The 17,998-nt window shown below is 34.2% G+C and overlaps 1 protein-coding gene across 2 annotated transcripts in view; it reads left to right on the forward strand.

The window, feature by feature from the left end:
* Window positions 1-17,998, forward strand: part of Nulp1 (Nuclear localized protein 1) — an 86,537-nt gene that overhangs the window by 12,618 nt on the left and 55,921 nt on the right. For both annotated transcript variants that reach the window (XM_089095398.1, XM_089095399.1), the window contains exons 3-4: window positions 971-1,184; window positions 11,049-11,242. In XM_089095398.1, the coding sequence (XP_088951524.1) occupies window positions 971-1,184; window positions 11,049-11,242 (408 nt within the window). The remainder of the gene's footprint in view (window positions 1-970; window positions 1,185-11,048; window positions 11,243-17,998) is intronic.

Raw genomic sequence — 17,998 nt, forward strand, 5'->3', positions numbered from 1 at the left:
TTTGAAGAGGAAAATACTACATATGAAAGCAAATGCCGTTAAACTAGTAATATTAGACTAAAAGCTTTTTGATACAGAATTCGGACTTTATCACGCTGTGCTTGTGTTAGGGCATTCATTTTTGGAGTTTTGAGACCTGGGAAAATACAAATTTTGCATAAAGAGTTGGAGGTGGCTAAGGAGGGCAGCAGCTTCTGTGTATATAGTAAAATTTCTGTCTGTTTTAACGTCATCCCGAATGGGGTGGGAGGATGTTGCAAGGAAAGATTTAATGGAAGTGGGAACTTCTTTGAAGGGGGTAAAGAGGGAGGCTTTTAATAGATTGTGATAGGAGGAGCATGCGTAGCTGCATTGGCCTCAGAAGTTCATTATGGTATCAAATTTATAAATATGCTAAATAATATGTTGCTACCACCCCTCTCAACCTTTATGCTTCATCAATATTTTCATTGATTGATAAAAGAAAAATACCTCCTAAGTGTTCAAATTTGGTTGAATAGATGAAAAATATAGATCCGACGCTAATAATAGATAATTCATTACATTCATGATACAGGAACAGTATGAAGTTATTGGGGAAAATTTTGACTGCACCTGTGAATCTGCTATTTGCATGCTTTCAATATTTATTCAGAAAGTTGCCTTATGGATATAATTATATTTAACTGAGCTGTGAGTCCCTACCCTTGTAGATACTTTTTGTCATCAGGGAACATTTGTGCAACCCCAGATGCTGTTTAAATATTTCTAAAGAGACAGTTCTTCCAAAAACTGTTGAGAGATTAGAAACAGTAGAAAAACAGGGGAGAAATAGAGCAATTTTCATTACTGGAATTTTCGAAAAACTATAGTCTGAAAATTCACTTTTTCGTGTTATAACCCCATCCCCCTTCAATCAAGATTGGAACTGTTTGCAACAATGGCCTTATTAGTAGAAAAATTATTGTCTGCAATGTATTGTCCTTTTCAGGAGGAATGTGAGAGGCGCTAGCTATGGAAAACAGCTGTGGTTATCCCAACCAAACCCAAACTGGGCTCATATGCCAAAACTTGGACTAAGCATGGACTTACTGGATGCATCTGATGGGTTTTTACACTTTGCCTTTCGCCATAGCAAAGAATATCAAAAAGTGCAACTTCAATTTCTTACTGCTCTTGAGTCTCATAACCCCGAAAACATTGTTGTAAGTCTACCACTTTCTGTATGTTAACCAAAAAGAAGTTTAGCCTCAAATTTTGTCAAAAAGTCTCATAAACCTGACAATATTATTATAAGTCTAACTCTTTCTTTATTTTGCCAAATAAAAGTTTAGCCTAAATGTTAACCAAAAAGTTCCATAACCATGAGAACCTTATAATAAGTCATTTTTTTGTTGTGTGTTACCCCAAAAAAAAATTAGCCTAAAAGTTAGCCAAAAAATCTCATAATCTTGAAAATATTGTTGTAGGCATATCTCTTTCTGTATGCTAGCCAAAAAGTCTCATAACCCAAGAACCCTGTTGGAAGTTGACATCTTTTTGTATGTTAACCAAAAAACGTTAGTTGAAAAATCTCACAAACCTGGAAAATTTATTGTAAATCTAACTCTTTGTATTTTAGCCAAAAGTAGTTTAACTTAAAAATAAGCCAAAAAGTCTAATAACGTTGAAAACATTGTTGTAAGTCTGCTACTTCCTATACGTTATTATAAGTCTCTTTTTGTATTTTAGTCAAAAAAAAGTTAGCTACAAAATCTCATAACCCTGGAAAATTTATTGTAAATTTAACTGTTTGTATTTTAGCCAAAAGTAGTTTAACCTAAAAATAAGCCAAAAGGTCTTACAACCTTGAAAACATGTTGTAAATCTGCTACTTCCTGTACGTTAACCAAAAAGAAGTTTAGCCTCAAATTTCGCCAAAAAGTGTCATAAACCTGAAAATATTATAAGTCTAACTCTTTCTATATTTTAGCAAAAACAAAGTTTAGCTTAAATGTTAACCAAAAAGTTTTGTAACCCTGAAGTCTAATTTTTTTTTTGTATGTTACCCAAAAAAGTTTAGCCTAAAAATTAGCCTAAAAATCTCATAACCTTGAAAATATTGTTGTAGCTAAAAAAGTTAGCTAAAAAATCTCACAACTGGAAAATTTATTGTAAGTCTACCTCTTTTTGTATTTTAGCCAAAAGAAGTTTAATCAAAAAATAACCCCCAAAAGTTTTATAACCTTGAAAACATTGTTATAAGTCTAAGCTTCCTACGTTAACAAAAAACAAGTTTTTCTGTTGAAAGTAGAGAACAAAATTGAAATAAAAAGCGAACGAAAATTATCGTTTCTAAGCCTATGCAATATATGTAGAATTGGCGCAAATATACTGATTGCTGATATTTTCCCTAGGCCTATATTTGTGGGACTATGCAAAAATAGTACAGTACTAAAAATGGAAAAAGTATCAGATTTTTGTATAGTATAAACGTAAAATGCCTTGAAATGTTTTTTAAAGTGGAAAATAAAGCATTTTAGGATTTTGCCATATGATTTGATTTGCTTAATTTTATGCGACTTCTGCACCCAATTCAAAGAAAGGGTCTATTTTCGGTTTTGAAATGGATAATTTATGATTCTTTGTATACACATCTAAAATGACGCTGTATTAACAAGCTTAAGTCTATAAACTTATCTCTTTACAAATTCACATCATAATGGGAATTCCTCCATACCATGAACAAATATAACCGACTTCTTGAGTTAATCTAACTGAATTAGACATTTTTTAGCTCACAAAGGGATACAACAACAAACATATACCATGCCATGGGCTCTAGAACTCTAATTTGTCTGTGAAAAACACCAAAACAAACCATGTAGGTTATGCATAACACTTTGGCAATTAATAGTATAAATGTAAATAAGAACAATAATAAATTGACTTATCGGTAGTCAATTGCTTAATGAGTACAATAAGGTTGAAAAAATGAGAGGAATTAAAAAAAAAAGAGTGGAAAGAAAAGGCAATGCTGGTTAATATAAAAGAATGAGAAGAGGAGGTGATGTTGGTTAATAAAAAAGAATTTTAAAAATGAAAAGAAAAGGTGATGCTAGTTAATAAAACAGAATGAAAAGAGGAGGTGATAGTGGTTAATAAAAAAGAATTAAAAAAATGAAAATAAAAAACAATGCTGGTTAATAAAAGAGAATGAAAAGAGGAACTGATGTTGGTTAATAAAAAAGAATTAAGAAATGAAAAGAAAAGGTGATGCTGGTTAATAAAACACAATCAAAAGAGGAGGTGAGTGTGGTTAATAAAAAAGAATTAAAAAAAAATGAAAAGAAAAACCGATGCTGGTTAATAAAAGAGAATGAAAAGAGGAGCTGATGGTGGTTAATAAAAAAGAATTAAAAAATGAAAAGTAAAGGTGATACTGGTTAAGCAAAAAGAATGAAAAGAGTAGGTGATGCTGGTTAATAAAAAAAGAATGAAAAGCTTTCGCTCTTCTTGCGCATGAAACTAATCTTAGCTTCACCTTCTGCAATCTCCTCCACTAAGCCATCATAACAGCGGGTTGACTTCTTTAGCTGTAACTTAACATGAACGTAATCTCCTACTGACTAGGTAAATATGATAAACGGTATGTTATAATTTTTTTTTCTTTTTCACCAATGGTTCATCAGATGAATCATTACATTTTAAACCCTTTTGCCTTTTTCAGATAAATAGTTTAAAAAAATTTCTTTTCACAAAATAAGTTGTTCAAAAAAAAGGTAAAGAACTCCATTAAACGAACTCCAAAATAATCTACCAAGCATACAACTACCACAAATCAGTATCAATAAATAAATGAAACCCAAGGCAAACAGAAATTAAAAAAAAAAAAAATAAACTCAAAACGAGCAGAAATTAATCTGCATAGGGTTATAAACCGAATGATTTCTAAAAGCCAGAATATAATTTGTGTTTCACTGAAAAAAATTTAAACGATTTTAGTGAAAAAATTTGCATTGTCAGTTTAATATACATATGCTGATATTTATTCCTTAGAATCTGAATAAATTTTTGATTTCTTAAAGTTATAAAAGTGAACACATTTAAAAGAATTTTCTTCAGTAAAGTGCAAATTATATTGTAGCTTTTAGAAAGTATAGGGTTTAGAACCCTACTCAGATTAATTTTGGTTTGTTTTGGGTTTCATTTATTTATTGATACTGAGTAGTGGTAGCTGTGTGGTTGGTAGATTATTTGATTTTATTTTTTTCCATTTTTGGTTTAATGGAGTTCTTTACTTTTTTTTGAAAAACCTATTTCGTGCAAAAAGTTTTTTTTATTAATTTCTGTTCGTTTTATATTGACATAGTCTTTTTCAGGAAGAAAGACTGAGCCTCTTCTGGAGTTAAACAACCATCCCTTCCATAAGAACCTTAAATACCCCCTGGGCATAATTTACAACCCTTGCCTCTAATCTCTTGGGTTTGTTTCAACCCAAAAAGCCTTGTTATATGATATTTAGACCATTTTGAATAGAATGGCTATCTCAAAATTTCTTTTAGACGCATTTTGGGACAATACGACGTGTGTGTAGGGTGGAGAGAGTAGCTGCCTTCTGATTAGTTTGACTCTTAAAAAGAGCACTAGAACGTCTGATTACCAATGCAATGAGCCCCCTCCAAAGTTTATATGACCACAGTTTCTATAAAAACCGTATATGTCCCCAGGGCATAACTTACAACCCTTGCCCTTAGGGGCGGAGAGGAGATTTGTTTTCTTCTAACACATAAGTCCCATAAGGTTCAGATCGACTACAACAACTGGCTATCTTCAAGTTTGCCGTCTCACGACTTTTGACTAATAAAAAAGGCTCATGTCTCTCAATTTCCAACTAAGAGGGTTTTTTCTGAAGCAGCTACGACAAAACTGTTTTCAAGAACATTATATGCCCCATGGGTGGAACTAACTACCATAATCCTAAAGGCTATGGGGGGAGGGTTGTCACCCTCGAATTCAAATTTCCAGACCTTTCAACTACGTTGAACAAAAAGGCCATATTAAAATGTTGATCGGAAATGTTTAGGGAAATGATGGGCGTGCGGAGAGGGGGGATGGGGTGGGGGGTGGGTAGAGGCGATTCTCCCTCCAGTTACTTTCGACTATTAAAAAGGGCAATAGCCCTCTCAATTTCCAGTCGAAAGAGTTTTTGAAGTTTTTACGGCGACACTTTCTATAAAAAACATTATATGCCCCCAGGGCATAACTTACAACCTTAGATCTGAGGGCTGTGAGGGGTTGTCATACTCAAAACATAATTTCTGGACCCTTCAACAACGTTCAGCAAAATGGCTATATCAAAATGTTGATCGGAAGTGTTTGGGGAAATGATGGGCGCGGGGGCATTCGCCCTCCGATCACTTTTGACTATTAATAAGGGCACTAGCCGTCTCATTTCACAATTGAATGAGTCCTTTTTGAAACTTTTACGACAACGCTGGCAAAGACCTAATTTCCAGAACTTTCAATTACGGTGAACAAAATGTCTATCTCAAAAATTTGATTGGATTTGTTTGGTGAAATTGTGGGCGTGAAAGTGGTGTCAGTTGCCTTCCAATCACTTTCGACTATTAATAAGGTTCGAAAACTGGAGTATTTTATTTTAGTTATACTGACTGTAATGTGTTCTATTTAAATTATATAAAAAAAAAACATGCCCAAAATAACCGTGAGAGGGGGGTTAGTTGCTCCCCAATCACTTTCGACTGTTAACAAGGGCGTTAGCCCTTTGAATTTCCAATTGAATGAGCCCTTTTTCAAGTTTCTACGACAAAGATTAAAAAAAAAACTTATATGCCCCCAGGGCATAACTTACAAACTTAGCCCTTTGGGTTCTGGGGGGAGTGTCATCCTTAAAGACCTAATTTCTAGAACTTTCAACTATGTTGAAAAAAATGGCTATCTGAAAATTTTGATTGGATGAGTTTAGGGAAATGGTGGGCGTGAGAGGGGGGTTAGTTACCCTCCAATAACTTTCGACTATTAAAAAGGGCACTAGCCCTCTCAATTTCCAATTAATTGAGCCTCTTTTGAAGTTTCCACGACAACGCTATCTATAAAAACCTTATATTCCCCTTGGGCATAACTTACAACCTTTGCCCTGGGGTCTCTGGGGGGTTTGTCATCCTCAAATACATAATTTCCAGAACTTTCAACTACGTTGAACAAAATGGTCATCTCAAAACTTTGATTGAATGGGTTTGGGGAAATAGTGAGTGTGAGAGGAGGGTTAGTTGCTCTCCATTCAGGTTCGACTACTAAAAAGAGCACTAGCCCTTTCAATTTCCAAATAAATGAGCCCTTTTCGAAGTTTCTACTACAACTCCTTCGATACGAAGTGCCCTGGTCTGGAAAAAAAAATACATTGTGCCAACATCGTTCTTTACCTTGGCATTGCTACTGTGCGGCCTATGATTGTAAAGGGAGCTTTTCTTTATTTTGATGCGCGCTGCAGCTGTTCTGACTGACATCCTCCTTTCTAAAAGTGCTCGGATTGCTTCTCTTAGATTTCCCTGCTGTGGTCCGCGGTCCCCATCCGTATTTCGTGTGTACTTTCTGGGCATTCTTAAAAAATACAGTCGTGTGCAAAGAAATAAAAAAGAAAGAGAGAGAGAGAACATGAAGATGAATAGGAGAACATAAGAGAAGATTGAACATGCTGCTGAAATCCACAAGCTATATTTTGACTCTTATTTTATTTGGGTAGACATTGTTTTGGTAAAATTGGATGTGGCTAAGTAGGCATTTTTCACAATCAGTCTCTTTACTTACTGAATATGGAAACCAATCCATGAATTGCGATTTAAAATTAAAATGATTTAAAATTTAAGATTCATGGTCGTAAGTAACGAATTAAAACAATCATCTACTCTTGCCCATGTAGGGTAGAACCGAATACCATCCGGTTCAACTCGAAAAACAGTGTCCAAATTACCGCCCCCCTTCACAATCTGACAGAGAAGTCCATCTGGACTAAGAGCATTAAATGAAAGGTAGATAGCGCAACTTTTTACGGTTCTAGAATGACAAAAGAATTTAGAGAAACAAGCGAAAAAACTTTTGGTATTATATATATATATATATATATATATATATATATATATATATATATATATATATATATATATATATATATATATATATATATATATATATATATATATATTGCTGTCTGAGGGATAAAGGGTGTCCGGCTTAACCCTCGTCCAGTTCAACCCCGACCTTCCCTACATGTAATGACAACAAAATATTTTTTGCAGTATTTTCAAGTAAGCAAGTCCATTCCATCGTTTAAAAAGTCTTTGAATTATTAAAAAAAAAGTTAGAACAAGTCGACTCTAGCCTAGTAACACAAAGATTTGAACTACCACGTGTATAGTGAGGTTAGAGAAAAGACCTTGTTACAAAAAAAATTGAGGAAAACATACTAAATTTTTAAATTAAATACATTGATTTACGAAAAGAGTCGTTTAAAAATCATGTAATCCAGGAGAGGTGGTATTTTAGATATTCGTGACCAATTCCAACTGATTTTTATATTGTTTCACTTCTTAGAAGACGGATTGCGTTATTTAGTACACTTTATTGGTTTATTTGTTTCAGGGAACGAACCCGTCGAGGTACTGGGGCAATAAAGGATTTAAGGATGTATAAGTGTAAGATAAAAAGTTCTTAAAACCCACAAAAGAAAACACTTTGATTATTTCACTATTCCTAAATTTTGGTACTGCCCTTCATGATGTGAAATTGAAAGGCATACGCCTAAATATCCTACAGATATGTGAATTTCGATTTATAAATATCTTAATTTAGCTTTTTAACCCTTAACCTAGAATTGACAGTTTGAAGGAAAATAACCAGCGTTGTTTCTTTTAAATTTGCTGTCTTAACGTAAACCGAATTCTGGAATCGTCGGCGACTAAACGTGTTGATAAATTAATACAAACTTTTAACAATGTCCACAAGGTAAAACTGTCAAAATTATTAACGTTATAAAAGAGAAAAAACCTTTAAAATTTATTTTGTTGTCAGTAAGTGACAAATGACGCTCTGGCCTTTAAAAGGCCTTAGGTGGCGTGTTCACAAGACGAAAAGTGTCACATGGAATTGATTGGTGTAAGTCATATATAAACGTAAAAAAAAGTAGAGAACCCAGCATTGAACCGTGTATGACTTCAAAGAAAGTATTCTAAAGCTATTATATTTATTATCAACCCCAACTCCAAAAAGTAGTCTCCCTTACGTGAGTTTAAAAATATAAGGAAAATATCCTCGTTTTTATGGCTTATTAGTTCTTAATTTCGAATAATACTAAGATATGTTTCAGCAGTCTGAAATTTAATATTATTCGCTATTGATATCACGGCTGCTGAGACAAATGAGTCGCCTCATTAAAGAATCTATTATTTGTTTAGACTGCTTAACAAATTTTTGGTTACTATAATACAATTCCTCATTTTGATTGGGTTCTCAAACGAATTTAAATTGCATACAAAAGCTATGAGTACCATGGCTAGCAAAAGACTATTGAGGGCTTTATTAATAAGTCTCTGATTATCTGCAGGCTGCTTAACTACTTTTTGGCTCCTAGAACAATATTATGGAGTTTTGTGTTTTCACTAAATGGCTAGTTTGCTTAACCTTACAAACATAAAGAGGTATCAGGAATCAGTTTATTTGTGCTAATTTTGTAGGTAAACGTCGCACGGGCTTAGAAGCGATAATTTTCCTTCGTTTAAAGTTTCAATTTCACTTTTTACTTTTTTTTTATTATTTACTTGGTTTTCAGAGAATAAGACAACTTCTTCATCTCAAACATAAAATTCGCCCTTCTACGTATTTTGTCGTATGATTTTGTAATTTCAGGGTTCAGAGCTTATTATTTGGGAAATTCTGAAATGTTGCTTTGTATTACTTTTCTTTATATAATTTGTCTGCGTTCCACCCTGCTCACCGTTGTAAGCAAAAGAAATAAGTTGCAAAACAGGTTAATCTAAAAGTATATACCCTGCGTCTCTCGGTAATAAATCTGGGTAAAAGCGAGTTGGATTTTTGCGCCTAGTAGGACCCAGTACTTCACTAATTCAAAATATCAGATTTACTATGAAACGTAGAAACTATAAACTACATTGTGCAGGTTCAAAACTTGACGAGAAAATTCACTATATAAAGAACACAAACCCGTAAGTTTACATTCTGGGGCTGTTAGAACCTTTTCCCATGGAAAATTTAGTTACTATGGTGAGTGACTTTAAGACTTACTCTGTGGACGGAAAGCATATGGTGTATTGATTCAACAATTCAAATCAAAAGTAAGTTCTGATCCTTCAATGCTTTAAAACTTAAAGATAGCCAGGACTTTCTTTTCAAGTTTTGCATATATGCTAGTAGATACTATCGCTTACAACGCGCAGTTAGCGTCATATGCTGTATTTTACTATAGTACGTAAATTGAAACAAATTATTGCAACTTTCGGAGGATGGAACGGTTATAACAAATCGCGGTAGAAGCAGTAGAAGGATGGAGCAATACCTATGCAAAATATAGTCACTTTTTTTATTTTTGGTATTACTAGTGCTGACAGTTCTATCAGTTCGGGCATGTAAAAGCTACGAGAAATTTTTTAGAAGAAAAAGTAGAACTGCATAGGGAATTTGCTCTTGCTTGCTTTCTAAGTTACGTAAACAAAAAGGGCATTTTCTGAAATTTACCAGGGGATGGGGGGGGGGGGCAGAGTAGTTTATTTTTGGAGACAAGAAGGTTGAAAAGAATTTTTTGCCAAAAAATCACCAAGTTTTTTCCCAAACATTACATGAGTTAGCAATTTTGTGTAATAGCGATCTTTCAAGCAGTAAATCAGTCATTTATTAATACTAAAAAGAAAAAAAAATTACAAACATTAGAAGTTTATGTGGACAAAGAATCTTGGCTTGTAGTGGGCCACACAATACAATTATAAAGCACTGGCATATTAGAAAACACATACAATAGTAAAACACTGGAATAAAACAAGGACAGAGATACATATATATCGAATAAAAGAGAGAGAGATACACGTATAATGGGATGTAAATGAGCCAAAAAAATGTAAATGAGCGAGTAAAGAAATATGCTTAGTGGCAAGTAACAATACAATGTGTGCTTCAGGCAGAGAATCCAATCAACTTAAGAAATTCGATAGAAAATAACTGAGAAATAACTATAAAGTAATTAGCTTGGAAAATGTGAAAATAAACGTTTGCCCTAGATTATTTTTTTTATCAAGAGTAAGTATATGGGGCACACAAACTTTGGGGACCTCTATCTAGTTTTGTTGCAAGGCATTAAGAAATACATGCGTTCGATTTTTGTCGCGAGGGGGGGGGGGTACAATGAAAAGTATTCTCATAGGCAATTTTGGATAAATCGCAAAAAAACTTCAAAGCTTCGAGAAGAGGTTGATTATGGACCTAGGTATTAAATCTTGTAAACTCTTCTCTTGACCAACAACGGGTTTGTGAACAGTAGTTGTTGGTGGAACTGACCAGTAAATCAAATCATTATTTGATGGTTTTGGTGACCAGTCTCAGGGTTAAACTTAAGGTAAAGCCCAATAGGGTCTTAAATAATTACAAATCTTCAAACTGATATCTTCGGAAGTTCAAATCTATCAATGCTGTATTGGAGCAAGAGTTTTGCTTTGTTGAGTTTTGTCTTTGTGAATTTTGGTAAGTGAACAAAATGGCAATGAAAAATTTCGTATTGTTATCCTAATTGCAAAATAATTTTACTTCGTATTATTCTTTGGGAGGAGGTCTTTTGGGATGATATTATTAGATGATCTCTTTGCCCCCCCCTACCTCTTTGCATAAATGACAATTGAAATGCTAGATGGTGACGACTAATTTGGAACAGTACATCGCTACTAGCCACAAGCATAAAAATAGAACTGATACATTATTTAGTGGTAATAACTAATAGTAATAGATTATAAGGAAGTAAGTGATTTGTAATTTATGTGTTTATCAACCCGAGGGGTATTCATTTCTAGGCCTTACTACAGCTCCATCCTGGACATATAGATTCACTTCTACAGTTAAGTGATATTTGCCGGATGGGTGAAGATCCTCAAACTGCAACTGAACTTGTAGAAAGAGCCCTCTATGTTTTGGAAACATCATTTCATCCGTCTTTCAATTTAGGGTCTGGTTGCTGTCGTCTTGATTATAGAAAACCCGAAAATAGGTAACGTCATCTAGAAACACTCCTACAGAGAAAGATCTTTCCCAGCGATTTACGTTCCCAGCTACTCCTAGAATTCGCTTATGATGGCTGTTGTCTTTTCTAACAAGAAAAGCCTTACGGTATTCAGGGAGGTTGTTACTAGGTTTGAACCCCTCCCCCCTCCCCGAAATTTTTACCCGACTCATAAAAAAGTAACAAAGTGTAGAAATAAATCTGACTGTGTAAAGTTTTTTTGCCCCCCACCCCCGGAAAAATACCCCCCCTGAACAAAAATCTTGGATAAGCCCTTGCTAACAAGGTAATTAACCACCTAATGTGTCAAGTTTAGGGAGTACACAGTCTCATGAAATTAAAATTTCTTGATCCGTATGTTTTCGAATAATTCCCTCTTACTTTTTTATGGCTTAGTTATTTTTACGAATTAACCCGTCCTCCCGAATCGAATGTCTGTTGACGTGTCTTATCTAGTTTTACCGCTCCTAGAATTTGCATTATACAGTTTTATTTAAGTTTTTTTTTAGCTCTCAATTGAAAGAGGAAAATGATTGAATTGTCAAACTATGAAGTATTAGTCGCTAATCAGTTTTATTTTGTGTATAGAAATTCAGTGAGCTGTGGGCTCGGCGTTATTCTGTATTTGGATACAGACAAAACTATGTATTTATCTTTATATTATTTATAATTTTAGATTGTTTTAATTTTGTTATAGGTGTGTTTCTGCTGTCCCAGGAAACGCCATTTCATACTTCATAGTGAGTATAAAAATGCAATATAGGAATGTAAAAGACAAGGGGGTCCCCCAGTTATTTCTTAAATGAATATATTTTTGTTTTGTTTTTATTCTTCTATTTATTTATTTTTTCAATTTACACTTAAAATCCCTCAGCAGTTTTCTTCAATATGTTTCGTATTGTTAGAAAATCTTATCTTATTAAACATATAATAATTGCATATTTTTTTTTTATTAATCTGTACATTTTTTTTCGCAAACGATCCTATATTTTTTTTTTCTTCTGAAAATTGACATATTAGCATTTTCTGGTGTTCAGTAACGATTTAGATTCGTCAAGACTTAGGGAAAATTCCTTTTGGGCCTTAATTTTGGAGAAAAAAAAATCATATGAATGACAACGCAAATACTTGGAATACTTATAATAAATTTGCTGAAAATGAGTGTGCGCTAAATATTTAAAAAGCACATTACAATTTAATTTTATTTTCTATAGTATAGAAGAAAATGTATATTAACATGCAAAAAGGTTTGCCAAATAAAAATAACTTCAAATTATAGTTGTTTTGCGAAAGAGATTAAAAAAATTGTCATTCGTTTCACCGAGCAAAGCTCGGTCCCTTGATACTATTATTAACAGTTCTTAGTATCTCTACTAACAGCTTGCGGAAACACAATTGCGAGTAGAATTGTTGCTAACGTTTTCTTAGAACTTCAGAAAAATGCGTTATATTTAATTAAACGCCATGTCAAACTGGAATCAAAATCTTGTTAAAATTAAATTGAGGAACACCTGGCGATTTAAATATGTCTTGCTTAGAAAATTTCGGGTGTTAGAGAATGCTCATGTGTGGTGAAAATTAAATCTAAAGGTCATGAGCTGTGCGCAGTCCATTGAAAATTTAAGAAACTCGGTGCCAGTGACCTTATCTCTGACTGCAAACATTTCTCTGCCCTGTCTCCTGTTCTACCTCCATGCATCTGATGGACATAAAAAAAGTTGGATTTCAGTATAATATGTCGTATTGCAAGACCAAAAAGGAGCCAATCACTGGACTCGGCTCATTTTGCAAATGAAGCAAATTCAAGCCTCTACTGTTGAAAAGTTTTATACAGTTATGTGTTTTAAGTAAAAAAAAAAAAAAAAAAAAAAAAAAAACAATGGTAGTTTTGCAAATTCTACAATTTTAAAAAATTTTCAGCAGTCGGCTTATTTGAGCTAACTTTGTAGAGTTGCATAGAATGAGAAGTGATAATTCTTTTTTTAGTTTTAATTTCACTTTACTGTTTCATCAGAAAAAGATTTTTTCTGTTAGTTTTTGCTTGTTTTTATTTTGAAAAAAATATGCATTAACCTGATAAGAAGTTATTTTTGTAGCTTAGTGAGTGGTACAAAAAAAGGTTATTGTGAGTATCGTCAAAAGCATTTTGACGTTAAAGCATTTAAAATAATTTTTTGTTTCTGATTTCGTTCAGACATTCCTTCAAATATTATGCTGATTGCCCATTATAGTTCTGAATTCTGTATGGTTGATATATATATATATATATATATATATATATATATATATATATATATATATATATATATATATATATATATATATATATATATATATATATATATATATATATATATATACGCGGCAGGCTTCTATGTATAGATTATCACTGTCGCTTGTCTTCTAAACGCAGGCACTTTGAGCCTTTTGTTGATTTCATGACGTCCAAATGGACCATAAATTAGAAGTGGTGCCTTTGTATAATTTCATTTTTTTATTGGACCTTCAACTTTTGCCTCGGATTGTATTTTGTCATTATGAAAGACATATCACCGAACCTTGGTTATTTTCAATTGTTCAGATGGTGGGACAAAAACTTCTTTTTCTTCCACTGATTTATCTAGTCCAGGTTTTTGATTTTACAAAGTATAGAAGGCATTGACGATCACCTTTGTTTCTTTTAATTGTTCAGGTGGTGGGACAAAAATTTTTTCTTTTGCCTTGGCTTGTCTTTTGTCATTATGAAAGACATATCGCCGAATCTTTGTTTCTTTTAATTCTTCAGGTTGTGGGACAAAACTTATTTTTTACCTCGGCTTGTCTTTTGTCATTATGAAAAGCATATCGCCGAACCTTAGTTTGTTTTAATTGTTCAGGTGGTGGGACAAAAACTTCTTTTTCTTCCAACGATTAATCCAGTCCGTATATTTTTATTTTCAAAGGTATGGTAGGTATTGCTTACCTTATTCATGTTAAAATCGAAAATTCAATCATCATTGAAATTATTTTCAAATTTTTTGCTTTGTTTCACCTCGCTTCATCTTTCCTCATTATGAAATAAATATTACCGAACCTTTGTTTTTTAACAAAAGTGTGGTAGTCATTGATGACCTTATCCTTGTCAAAATCCCAAACTCAATCACCATTGCTATCATTTTCAATTTTGACACGTTTTGATTCTCGCTGTCCAGGTTGATTTTCATTGACTCGCTGCTCTTCATTTTCTTTTTCGACTCCATCACTTGTTCGTTGTCGTATGTATTCTAACCGCGTGTTCTTTGCCCTTCATTTTCATTTTTAACACGCTCTAATCGTCGTTTTTGTATATATTCTAACCACCTGTGTATTTGCTCTTCAATTTCATTTTTGACACGTTAGTTCAGGTATTGGTTCCAATGAATCATCATTTATAGTAACTGCAACTGCAAAATCTTTGTTTTTTGGGCCTGTTGAAAACACACTGGAGAGAGCAAACTCAGGTTATTCTTAACAATGCACGCGAGGCCTCCAGAATGTCTACCAAAAGTGACCTCAGCATTAGTTGTAAAAACGGAATGATTACGACTTCTTTTTAACACATTAATCCTAGTAGAAGTTAGGAGGTGTTCCCAAAGGAATACTATGTCAAACCGGTCACACAATTCATGAATCAAATGCTCTTTTCAATAAATAACCTTAATGTTAAACAATCCACTTAAAACAAATACAACAATTCCTTCTTGGCAATGAAATCTCGGAGCACTTTGCATTCAAGATTAAAGGAGGTATAATTTTCAACGCAATTGGCACATCCTGCGTAAAACTGGGAGGGATAATTCTTTGGTGGAGATATGAGGGCCCGCCCAGCGTACACACTTTGCAACCAAACTTGTACAATCAGCTACTCTATAGTCTGGTGAACGGCATTTGAGACAGCACCGAGGTGCCGACAGATATTCTTTCACAGATAAGTATTCATATCCATGTTTAACACCATTTTGTATAGCCTTGGCTTTTGACATGGAGTCACACAACTCAAGCTTAACCGTGCCAGTGTCACCAAGCCACATAGCTTCCACCACACCTGGCTATCCTTGAAAGAATGAGAGGTCTAAGTCCTTCGATACTCCTCTGACTATCCCGAAAAACCGCTTAGTGATCACCTTGGATGGAGATTCTTCTAAAATAACTGAAATTGAGTTTTTGAATTCTTCAGCGGCAGATTTTTCAACATTAATTAGCCATTTGTCACCTCGCAAACTCAGCTTGGTAACTACATCATGACAGCTTACTTTATTGAGCACTTCTTTGTGTTTTATCGGATTATTTAGTGTTTCCGGCACTTTAGAGACAACAACAGTGGTGTGAGAGTCAGTTGACGGTGTCGCACGGGCAGGCAATGGTGGAAAGGGATTTTCATACGAATCGAACTTACTTGAAACAGTCTTTAGGAAGTGTTCCATTCTATTCAATTTTGCGTTCAAACTCGAATAAAACAAAGCAGGGATGATAGGTACATCATTTGGAGAATGAATTACAAACATCGGTTGGTCTATGTCTTCATCGTCACATTTCACGAATATGCTTAACATATCCTTCAGATGGCTTTTCAAAGCCTTCGGCCCCTGTCTTCTCGGAAGCTCAGTCCCAGGTACGGCCGCATCGTAGAGGAGTTTTTTTTTTAGCTTCGATTACACTCGGCAAGTCCAGAAAAACTCCTTTCCAAACTTCTGTATTTTGTTTTCATTCACTCCATTATCACGGTTAAATCACGAAAAATTTAAAACCGGTGAAAAAACAAGTCCATTATTCCTTATTCACTGTACATATCATAAGAACCAGATACCAATAAGAGCCAGATACCAAAAGCGAAGGAAGCGTAATTTCTTGCTACAAGATCCCCGCAATATATTATATATACGTACATATATATATATATATATATATATATATATATATATATATATATATATATATATATATATATATATATATATATATATATATATATATATATATATATATATATATAATTTTGAATATATTCTTCTCCCTTTTATTTCAGAAAATAATAATTTTGGTGAAAACCAATTGGGCTTTCAAAAAAGGCTGGGATGTCAGCATGCCCATCGTGCTGTAGCTTCCCTCCTGTTGCAATATCTTAATAAAAAATCTCTTCTTCTTATCTGTACTCCTGATCTTTCGAATACATTCGATAGTATATTCCACACAAATGCACTCTATTCACTTTTTTCCAATAATATTAACCTTTCTATTGTTGTTTTGTTACGGCACTGGTATTCTAACTCTTTTATTCGGGTAAAATGTAATGGAGTAGTATTGGGGTGTATGTGCGGGGTCACCACTTTTAAAGGCAAAAATGGCGCAAAAACTGTTGCTATGCCACTTAGTCTAAGGAAAGAACCCCTTATCGGTCCAAATGTTATTGAGATTCCCACTCTTACCCTAACAGTTCTGCAAATATCGGGTTAGGTACTACCCTACTTACAGTACACCCTGTCCCAGGGTATGGTGACGTGATCGAGTGGTCAAATGGCCACTTTCTAAAGCCAAATGTACCCGCCTTGGGTTACGGCTAGAAAATCTCTACTCTCTCCTTGGAGGTAACAAACCTCCCTGTCAATATAATAATGACGGTACATCGTGGGTCTATACCTACCCTGCCGGGGTTACGGAACATAGTACACAGTTTGTAGAAAATACCTTACTTGTATTCTTCCAAAAAGGGTCACAAATACCACAAAAATATATATATCCCCGACTGGGGTCAGAACGCAGACTAAAAACATATAATAATTTGTACAGCACTGTTTGTATGGGTGGACCGTCACTTGGCCCAGCCAATCAGCTACCTCCTCATTCAAACCCAATTTTACCTCTTAGATTTATCTTTCGATGACTCCCAAACCAGGAAGTAAAAATAAACTTGCTTCACAGCTTACCTATTGCAAAACCACTATCGCTTAGTAACGGGAATTTAACCTGTTTTTTGAAATTATACTATAAGCAAATGTAATTAAGAAAACGAATACAGGTCATTTATCTGAAAGGAAAAGAAACAGGGGTTGGAACCCCAACACCTCCCCCCGTAAGATAAATGACCGCCCACGCGCTACCTTGGTTCACCCTTACAAACATAAACACTTAACTTCAACTTTACATAATCCATTTGCCTTCTCTCTTCCACCGCTTGGCTCTGGATCGGTCGTCCTCGACACGTCCCTACTGTAGGACCACCATGGTCTAAATCGCATAGCATCTGCACTAGATTTTGCAAGTTGAAATCTTCAAGATTCGTAGGTAATGATTGTGTTCAGCACAATTCAAAACAACAAATTTTCTCGTTTTCACGAATTTAAATTTCAGAGGAGCAGAAAATCAGTTTCTGGCACCTGTGATGATGACAACCATCGTAAAAAATTGGCTGTACTAGCCTTTTGATTTCCATTTTTGGAAACAACCCTATATCTCAATCAATAAGTAATTTGCCCCTTGGCTTAATTTTAGAGAGTCTAAGGCCGAAAATACACAGTCGTATGAAAAAGATAAGGGTGATGGAACTGAAGTAAAATTTTTCGTGAAATATGAATTGTCTTTTTTTTGGGTTCCTTCCCCTGGGATAATTCACTTCAGAATATATTTTGATGCTAATTGAAGATGAAACTTAGATACATCTCCCACTGAATACAATTTGCCGGAAATAATTGTCGGTTCCCATGAAGAATAACAACTATGATTAGGGTT

Source organism: Artemia sp. Qi Xiang Cuo, chromosome 10 (genome assembly GCF_049724085.1).
Source record: "Artemia sp. Qi Xiang Cuo chromosome 10, ASM4972408v1, whole genome shotgun sequence".
Taxonomy (NCBI): domain Eukaryota; kingdom Metazoa; phylum Arthropoda; class Branchiopoda; order Anostraca; family Artemiidae; genus Artemia; species Artemia sp. Qi Xiang Cuo.